This window comes from Rhododendron vialii, chromosome 2a (assembly GCF_030253575.1).
Source record: "Rhododendron vialii isolate Sample 1 chromosome 2a, ASM3025357v1".
Taxonomy (NCBI): Eukaryota; Viridiplantae; Streptophyta; class Magnoliopsida; order Ericales; family Ericaceae; genus Rhododendron; species Rhododendron vialii.
Genome location: NC_080558.1, coordinates 9,999,892 through 10,010,000, shown reverse-complemented (window position 1 = coordinate 10,010,000; position 10,109 = coordinate 9,999,892). Strand labels below are relative to the sequence as shown.

The 10,109-nt window shown below is 38.1% G+C and overlaps 2 protein-coding genes across 2 annotated transcripts in view; both read left to right on the top strand.

The window, feature by feature from the left end:
- LOC131315727 (receptor-like kinase TMK4) overlaps positions 1-435 on the top strand; it is a 4,057-nt gene extending 3,622 nt beyond the window's left edge. The window contains exon 2 of the mRNA XM_058344925.1: positions 1-435. This exon is cut by the window's left edge and continues 338 nt beyond it. Within this exon, the coding sequence (XP_058200908.1) occupies positions 1-177 (177 nt within the window). The 3' untranslated portion in view covers positions 178-435.
- A 5,961-nt stretch (positions 436-6,396) lies between these two features.
- Positions 6,397-8,780, top strand: LOC131317108 (probable glucan endo-1,3-beta-glucosidase A6). The gene is made up of 2 exons (XM_058346683.1): positions 6,397-7,719; positions 8,611-8,780. The coding sequence occupies exons 1-2, from the start codon at positions 6,501-6,503 to the stop codon at positions 8,778-8,780; spliced, it is 1,389 nt and encodes a 462-aa protein (XP_058202666.1). The 5' UTR covers positions 6,397-6,500.
- The last annotated feature ends 1,329 nt before the right edge of the window (positions 8,781-10,109 follow it).

Below are 10,109 nucleotides of genomic sequence, written 5' to 3'. Positions count from 1 at the left end.
GAAGAAGATTCCGGTATTGACTTCCACATGAGTCTTCCTCAGGCCCTTCAAAGATGGCAAGCAAATGAAGGCACTTCATCAATGTTTAGTGATTCTTCATACAGCCAAACACAATCAAGCATCCCGTCGAAACCTTTCGGGTTTGCAGACTCGTTTGATTCAACCGACTGTCGATAGACGAAAAATCAAAGATCAAATGGGTTTGAAAAAAAGGAGATGACAGTGCTGCAACCGTGTGAAAGGAAAAGAGATGACAGAAAATCATGTATGTATTCTTTTTGTAATGCTACTCTTATTATCTTTTGTTGTTTACTTTTGAGGGGTTAGAATTAGCACAGCGTAAATGAACAAATAAAAGAACAAAGAGTTAACCAATTGTATCGAATTCATTGACATTTTGACAATGGTATACCTATTTTTGAGGGTTCTTGGTTACTCTTTGGTTTTTTTCTATGATTGTGTCCATAATTTTCTTGCAATCTGCAATTGTGGATACATTTAAGGTTGGGTATGTTCGATTGGTTTCCAGTCTGTATAAAACTGGTAGACCCGTGGACTATCAATATGCCAGCTAGGTTTACTGGCTATAATAGACCAAACAAGTTTGAAATTTTGAAAACAGACTGGACCCAAGCTGGCAAAGATTAAGCAAGAAGGGCTTGTTATTCGAGTGAAATTATTCAGTAGTCCGGAAGCGCCGTCACAACCACATATTCTCATAGGGTCCACGACTAAGTGTATGTAATCCACATAAATATGTGATGCTCACGTGGTGCTTCCGAACTACTGAATAATGACTCGTTATTAGTTTGTATTTGAGTTCCGATGAATCCTTTTAGGATTTTTTTGGTGGGTATGAAGTTTAAAGTCAAATTGTCACATGGGATTTTAGAAGGCAGATACAGGGGAGTATTGTTTTGGTGATTGTTATTTGAAGAAGACTTTTGTTGTTGCATGTTTGTGCACATGATGTGGCCTGTGGGTACTTTGTCTCAAATATTTTTTGGGTTATTTTTTTGTTTGAGGCACGTTTTCACCATTAGAGAAAAGCAGTCCAAGTCAAGATGCTTGTATCGTGCAGGTTTGGGCGGAGCTTGATTATTAGTATTTTTTTTTCTAACCAAGAATTAAGTATAAGTTGGCATGACCAGGTAGTGAATTTCTAGCATATACCAAATTGGTTAAATAAGTGACATCGATCCTTGTTAGATTTAGTGATGTAAAAGGTGTTTGGTTTAGCTTTTGCATGCACCTCCGACCAGCTATGTGACATCTGATTGATGGTGTCTGTACTTTTGAGAAATCCGCAAAATCACAATACACACAATGCAAAAAGAACAATCAAGTATAATACAGATAAAAAAGACAAATATCTTTATGTCGTTCCTAATTGTGTAAATGAGTACATTCACAATTCACACCAATTTTCACTACATGGTGGATGAAGAGAATTCAAGTATTTATAACTTAAGGTCTACATCAGCAATTAACGGAATACCCCTATCTAGATTCTGGAGACGCTGCCCGCGAGCCTCCGATATGGGCACTGTTCCGTAATTTTTTACCAGTAGCTCAATCCCAAATAGTCAACGAAGTGCAAGAAACACCGAATCAAACTTCACAAACCGAACTTTGACAATTTGGGGTTGTTGATTTTGTTGAGAATTGTGATCGCAAGGTTTGTCGTAGTTTCAAGCATCATCTCCGATATCCTCATTTCCAGTGTACCAAAAGAAAAAAAAAAAACCGAATCAAACTTTACAAACCTAACTTTGACAATTTGGGGTTGTTGATTTGGTTGAGAATTGTGATTGCAAGGCTTGTTGTGGTTTCAAGCATCATCTCCGATATCCTCATTTTCAGTGTACCAAAAAAAAAAAAAAAAACCTCCCATATCCTTACCAACTGTACAATCATGCAAGGCCCACATCTCATATATATCAATGTCATAAATTCTAACCAAATGAAACCATCTGCTCTTTTTATTCCTTTCTTCTTTTTTGTTTTGTTTTGTTTTGTTTTTTTTATTTTATATAAACTTAGCTTATTGGAAAGATTTGTTAGTACTTTAAAATTTTGCCACTGGAAAGACAGAATGTCTGAATGTGCTTAATTAGGCCATGTTTTGCTAAAGTTATTATTTTTTAATTATTTATTTTTTGTTTTACGAGACAAGTCATTCTCTTATAATACATTGCATTTAATTCAAAAAATACGTACTTTTAGTGCCGGGTGGGTACCACGTGGTGCCTGCTCGATGCATCCGAGCCATCCATTGCGTTTTTTGACGGCTCGGATTTGGAGAGAGAAAAATAAAAGAGAAAGTGTTGGGATGAGAGGAGAGAGAGAGTTTCAATCCGAGCCCGTCTAAAAGTGTATTGAACGGCCTGAATGTGCTGAGTGGGTACCACATGGGATATACCCCTCCCGGCACCGAAAAATTTCTCAGGCCTAAAGAAACAAGTAAAGTCTTGCCCAACGCCTCATCATGTGGGGCAGTTTCCATGTTCAAACATGAACAAATTAAGGTCTATCTAGTACTATGATTCGTTGCTTAAGCAATTTTCCCTTCCAACAGCGACTACTATACCTAACTATTTATTTGTGTACCACAAGAAGTGCCATAATTTAGGGGCACATAAACGCGTTTGCATTTGTCTCCTCGATGGATAGTGACAGACTCTATGGTTGTGTTTTCATGCTGGCAACTTTGAATAGGAATGGACAGTTGAAAATTTGGAGTACCTTTTTAAGCGATGTAAATTGGATTAATTTGGAAAGTTCATTTGAATAGTTTGGGTTGGGAGTGAACACCGCACAATATATTTTTTTTCCGAATTTTATAAGGTATTTTAGGTTTATTAGAACACTCAGCATTATTATGAATATAAACCAATTCAGGTACCTATGATTGTGATGCCATCTTATACTTACTCAGCATTATTAGTCTTTGTAATACCTCAATTCAAAGATTAATCAAAATTTCGTCTTTTGCCGTTCAAAATAGAAATTGAGAACACCTAATTATACAATAAGCCAAAACAAGGTAGGTGTTCAAAATTACAAAAATGAATGAGAGAGAGAGAGAGAGAGAGAGAGAGAGAGAGAGAGAGAGAGAGAGAGAGAGAGAGAGAGAGAGAGAGAGAGAGAGAGAGAGAGAGAGAGAGAGAGAGAGAGAGAGAGAGAGAGAGAGAGAATATGATCTATTGGTATAGCTATCATGCTCAGACTTCTTTTCGAACGACAGCTGACAGTTCATCTTCAAAAAGAAGACAATATATCTAAAAAGATCTGTGCGTGCCAACCTATATATTCGTCACAATTTTTCCTAAAAAAATGTTAGTAAATATATATCTATGAGCCAAATAATCTTCCTTAATTGGCTCAAAATGTAAAGTTTTGTCAAGAACAATTGCAAACTCCTATGCATTTTGATGTTTTTTAATTGCACTATTTGTACTAATATATGAAGTTTTGTACATATATATCTTGTCGTTTCATAAATTAAGGTAAATTCTGAACACCCTATTAAAAATTCTCGAAGCTGCCACGGGGCCGGGGCTAAGTATAAACTTGAACAAGTCAATCTTAACACCACTTCTTAACCGCCCAAGTTGGCGTTGCCAAACAACTATTTGCATGTTGTGCTGACAAGGCAAATCCTAATTAGTGAGACAAAAAATCAAATTTATTTTAAGCAGTCTTCCATAAAACTAGGATCAATCAGTTCAGTTCATTATATATATAATTATAGATGCATGAAGTTCTAACATTTCTCTATTGTATGAGTCACAGAGAGGACGAATCTAATAACAATGGTCGGCTGAGCAATTCTGAATTAATAATTAAGCAGTAGTGAAATATGATCTTAAGAATGGGGTCGTGCATGGCACGAATAGCCGATTATTATGGGGAATAAATAAAAAAAGGTTAGTGAAAAGCTAGTTTAAGTAGAATTTTTTTTTATGTTTTTTCAATGATTTTTAAAGCAATCATTACGAGTACTTGTATAATAAAATTTCTTTGCCGCTCAAAAAAAAAAAAAAAAAAAAAAAAGAGTACGTACCTATATAAATAAATCGATTTTTAAGGCAACAAGAGTTTATTATGTTTTGATTGTATAAACATTTTTTGTATAAAAAGAAGAACAAGCAGCAGTAGGACAGCTGCAACGATCACATCAATAAACCTCAAATATCCTTGTGATGATCTAAAGTTAATTACGACACAATAATTCTACCTAGAAAAATAGGAACTGAGACAGTGGAAACTCATATACTGGAGGATATTGCAATAGCTTTTTCTATTATTTTTATTCTAAATTATTGATTCTATTTCATATTCTTAATTTTTATTTTGGAGAAAGTTATGAAGAGTGTTTACTGCAACTTAATTTGAATGGTAGATAAAATATTACAGAAGCTAAAGAGTAGTGTATGCTATAAAAACTGCAAAATAAGCTTGTTGCTGTGAATTTTAGTCTATTTAATTTGTCCTTAACTGGGGGTAGTCTTTTTTCAGAATCTGTAAAAGCATCCAAATTGTAGCTTCTAAAAAAATCAACTTTCGGGCAATAAAATAGCTTCAAAAAAGCTTGTGATTTTTAAAAAACCGCTTCTTGATTATGCAGCAAACAATCCAATAATTGTGAACTTTTAGAAGCTAGCTAATTCCATAATCTGCTTTTACAATTTTTTTGCAAATTGGCACTTAGTAAACCTCGAATCGTGGCATCGCAACCAGCACCTCTATAGTACCACCTTTTTTTTTTGTCAGGCGATATAAATTAGTGGGGGTTAGTGGGGTGTTACAGTTAGAGTTAGCACATTCTTTGGAATGAGTTTGCCAGTTTAATTTTTATTTTTTTACCAATTTCTTTATTTATTTGATGGTTTTTGAGCAAATATGTAACTTTCAACTTCCCAATCCATAGCACTATAGCAGGCCGCATGCCAATTTTCTTTGTTTATTTGAGGGTTTCTCAATTCTTGATGTACCTTTGAACTGTTGTATCTTTTGGGTTTTTTAAAGGCCCATTCCAAGAAGCTTAGTCTAGCCCATGGGCTTAGCTCCCAAGCCCAACTCTTTATGGTGTTATGATTTGCAATAAGAAATCATGTGGGAAAGATGGTTCGACATCTGGGTCCTTAAGTCATATGTCAACTCTGAATTAGCTCACGTTGTGGGATCTCAGCATCAGTTCCGATATGAATGCGCAGAGTCCCTTACAGATAGTAGTATAGTGCGAAGGAGAAATACTTTCAGGCGAGAGTGACAAAGTACTATACCTGTAGTTTCATTTTTAGCGCACACACAAAAAAAAAACCTCTGAATTAGCTACCCACAGATAGTGGGATGCTAGGAGTTCATAAACCATTTTCGTTAGGCACATCCACATTGCTTTTCATATGTACCAATTTAACCGAAACGCTTTTCATATGTACCACTCTTTGACGAGGCTTTTCTCAAACCCGAGTTGAAGGAATCTCACGTTGCCTTCGACGTACGAGCATATTCATGTGGCGACGTGGCGCAATGTAATTGATTTAGAGAAAATAAATTTTTACACCGGCGGTGTAAACAATTTAATCTCATTCATGTATTCAATGATCTATATCGTTCTATTTTGTTTTGTTTTGTTATTTACCTTCCAAATTTCCAAGTAATCGAGGCTTGAAATTTCTCAACATCGCTCTAATTTACATATTCACCTTCTTGTTTGAATTCGTTTTAACAAGAACCAAATGAAACTAAAAACAATAGGAACTCACTTTCCTTGTGAATGATCTCGCAAAGATCACCCAGCCTAAAAACTAACACATTCTCGCTTAAGTACGTTTCACATTTCTGGTTGTTGAACTGTTCCACGAGTTCTTTTAATTAGCACTCACTTCACTACATATGCACCTCATCCTTCACTCCATTTTCTGCACTCTCTCTCTCTCTCTCTCTCTCTCTCTCTCCACTTGCTTGCTCACTTTGGAGGAATTTTGAGATGGACAAACACAAAATGAGAGAGACGGCACTTCTTGCCCTGCTTTTCTTCTGTCCCCTTGCTTTCTCATGTAAGTCTCTTTATGTAACAAATGTTCTTTGTTGTTGTCACTGGCATCTCGAGTTCGGGTTATGATTCATTTACGACTTGCACTAACCCGATTAATTTTTTGACCTGAGTTTTTCTTTGGGTATTTTGACAATTCGTTATGCGCGATACTCTTAGAACATAACAGGAGTTTCGAGGCTCTAGCGTTTTAGCAAAACATTCTCTCTCTCTCTCTCTTTCGTAGTGAAATTCCGATGTCCATATCCGCCTGTGGATGATTTCGTACGTCCTTTTAATTCGTCGTACGCGATTCTTCTCTCTCTTATTCTGGCTTCCACTAACCTTTCTCTCACTCCCTTTGGCAGGTGCAACAAATTCAAACAGGATTGGAGTTAACTATGGGCAGCTAGGCAACGATTTACCACCCCCCTCCCAATCAATTCAGCTCCTCGAAAGCATGAATGCCGGTCTAGTGAAGATATACGATGCTAACCCTGAAATCCTCAGGCAATTATCAGGAACTGATATGCATGTCGCTATAATGGTCCCAAATGACCTAATTCCAAAAATCGCTTCGAACAGAGCTGAAGCGGACCTTTGGGTACGCGAAAATGTCCTCCCGTACTACCCAGAGACCATGATCCGGTTCATACTTGTCGGGAACGAAATCCTGAGCTACAACGGCACCCAAGACCAACGGTTGTGGCGTGACCTGGTCCCGACCATGACCAGGATCCAGATCGCGCTCAAGTGGCACAACATTAGGAACATTAAAGTCGGGACTCCACTCGCCATGGACGTGTTGGAATCGAGCTATCCGCCTTCTTCCGGAAGATTTAGGTTCGATATATCGGAACGAATCATGGTTCCGTTGTTAGATTTCTTGGGGAGGACCAGGTCATTTTTCTTCATCGATGTTTACCCGTACTTTCCATGGTCTGAAGATCCTACTAACATAAACCTTGATTTTGCGCTATGTAGAAGCAAAAACCTAATCTACACGGACCCTGTTACCGGGTTAGAGTACAACAACCTTTTGGACCAAATGCTAGACTCGATCATCTTTGCCATGACCAAATTAGGGCATCAAAATATCAAGTTAGCGATAGCAGAGACCGGTTGGCCTAACGACGGTGACATTGAACAATATGGTGCAAATATATACAATGCAGCCACTTACAACCGCAACCTAGTACAAAAGATGACTGCCAAACCACCAATAGGGACACCGGCTAGGCCAGGGTTGATAATACCAACGTTTATTTTTTCCTTGTATAATGAGAACCAGAAGCCCGGGCCAGGAACAGAGCGACATTGGGGCTTGTTTTACCCTAACGGAAGGCCCGTCTATAAGTTGGACTTGACCGGGAGAAGGTCAGAATCCAAATATGCTACACCATTGCCAGAGGCGACGAATAATAGGCCATACCGGGGAAACATATGGTGTGTGGCGGCGAAGGGGGTGAATTCGACAGAGCTAGAGTCGGCATTAGGGGATGTTTGTGGTCGGGGGAATGGGACTTGCGCTGCGATTGAGCACGGGAGGGAGTGTTATGAGCCGATTTCAGTGATTTCGCACGCGAGTTATGCTTTTAGTTCGTATTGGGCGAAGTTTCGGAACGCTGGCACTAGTTGCTATTTCAATGGACTTGCTGTTCAAACCACAAGGGATCCAAGTAAGTTCCATTTTTACCATTTGGGAGAGAGAGTCAGAGCTAGGACAGCAATTTAAAAAAAAAAAAAAAAGGAAAACCCCAATGAAATGCCTTGAGTTTTGGAAATTAGGAATAGTCCTTTTAGTCACTCTGACCGTTTGTTTGCCGGGACAAACAGCAAAGGGATATATAATCTCACAGGATCGATTGTCCCATTGAAGTAATAGTGATTGGACTATAATACCATACCCCTCGTAGTATACTTCGTGATATAAAACCAATGGATGATTTATCCAGGCCAGAAAACATTTAACAGGAGTCACATTGTATGGTTCAATTTGGTAAATTATATCCGATCAAATAAACAGGCTCGTGTGATAAATTAGCTTAACAAATACTAGTAATATGTGTATTTTGTTATTATAAGTACGGTTTTTATCCTTATACTGATTGATATTTCCTTCGTGTAAATTTTGTTGAGTAGGCCATGGCTCTTGCAAGTTCCCAAGTGTGTCACTCTGAAGACAATTCAAGGGGCTAGGCGGCAGGAAATGACCCTCCAAATCCCTATTACTTCAATCCAACATGGGGTCTAAGATTGAGAGCTTGGCTGCTCCAGGCATCCTTTCATAATCCTTGAAGATGTGATAAAAGAAGGGTTTTTTTTTTTTGTATAAGTTTGGATGCAAAAAAAAAAAAAATCTCCAAGTTAAACTCTTGACCACATGATTAGACACACTGTCAAGTGAACATTGAGTTTCCACTATTTTTTTTCCCAGACTAATGACAATATATAGTCAGGTTGTTTTTTTTAAATGATATTCGAGTTGATTTGTGTGAGTGAAATGACTGCTTAAAAATCCGTAAAGACACGAGTTTTAGTCAATGTAGTTTATTTAGGTCATTTATCAGTTAATAGGGAAAAGTCACCCAGAGATTGCCTTGCAAGAGCTCGTGTGCTCGAGCAAGCTGTTAGAGAAAATGTAAAGACTCCACTAAAGATCGCAAATCAAACTTTGGCTTTTGTTTTTTTTCTAACGGTTCTATTATCTCCTGCAAAAGCAAAAAGCAAAGAATTTTAAGAGAAAGAGAGAGCGCAAAATCAAAGTAGTTTGGATGTAGTTAATTGGACTTTGTTGTCGGACCGCTTAGGAGAACTCATAGTGAAATGGAGAATAAATTTTCGCAAATTTTTCTTAGGAATTTAAGGGCCTCGGGTGACTTGCTGTGACTTTCTCACAGCAGGATCTGCTGTCCTTCGAAACTATTAACGTTTTGGCTAAAGAAAAGAAACTAACTGAATTTCCCTTGGACGCCGTTTGAACACAAAACGGAAATTAATTACTCAAGTTGAAAGAAAGTGCACAGAAGCTTGAATATTGGAAGATGAAAGAGAAAAATATTGAGGAGAAGAAGAAAGATAAGAATGAAGCCCGAGGGCCCGGCTTACAATGACCGAAGCAGTGGGGAGCCTTGAGATTGCATTGGTGTCTCATGAACGTAAGAGAAGATCGCAGAGGACTAGTGCATAGGCATTTCTGGGCATAAAACTTGGGCATAAAAGTATGAATCGTTGGAACAGTTGCAACGACGGTGGAGGACCTATTGTAGACGACCTTACCCAATTGGAATCCCCTGTTTCTCGCTTGCTGAGATTCGTGCTGCCACGAACGATTTCAATGATGGTTTTATGATCGGCCAAGACAATTTGTTTAGTTTGTACAAGGGATGTATGGTGGGGGCAACTAGTGTGGTTGCGATCAAACGAAACCTATCGAGAGAAGAAAACTTGACCAAACTAGTTAGTACGAAGATTCGATCGGGTACAATCTCTGACCCGCACGCTTTCCTAACATACTCTCTTTGATGGATTTTGTAATGAGGAGCATGAGTTGATCCTCATGTATGAGTGCATAGTCAATGGGACGTTGGAAAGTCATCTCCACATAACCGATGCGGATACTGTTCTTTGGAAGAAGTGACTCGAGATTATGAACTCATGCTTATTAGCTGAGTTTTTACAACTATATGCCGAGGTTCTTACCGAGGAGGATTAAGGGGTATCGTTGGTATAAAAGTATGTTGAATCCTTAGAGGTATATTTAAGAAATTGGGTGGGAGTCGGAGGGAATAAGACCGGCTCGTAAAATGCTCTTTAATAGACGAAACAAGTTTGAAAATTTGAAAACAGACTGGACCCAAGCTGGCAAAGATTAAGCAAAAAGGGTTCGTTATTCAAGTGAAATTATTCAGTATTCCGGAAGCATTGCCATAACCACACATTCCAATAGGATCCACGACCAACTATATGTAACCTACATAAATATGTGGTTTTGAAAACGTGGTGCTTCCAGGCTCCTGAATAATTACTCGTTATCCAATAGTTTGTGTTTGAGTTCATATGATTCTTT

What these genes read in the sequence shown, in the direction of transcription:
- LOC131317108 (XM_058346683.1), top strand. Translation starts at nt 6,501, where the DNA reads ATGAATGCCGGTCTAGTGAAGATATACGATGCTAACCCTGAAATCCTC. An exon ending in TCAAACCACAAGGGATCCAA is followed by an intron (nt 7,720 to 8,610) that starts GTAAGTTCCATT and finishes GTCATTTATCAG; the next exon opens with TTAATAGGGAAAAGTCACCC.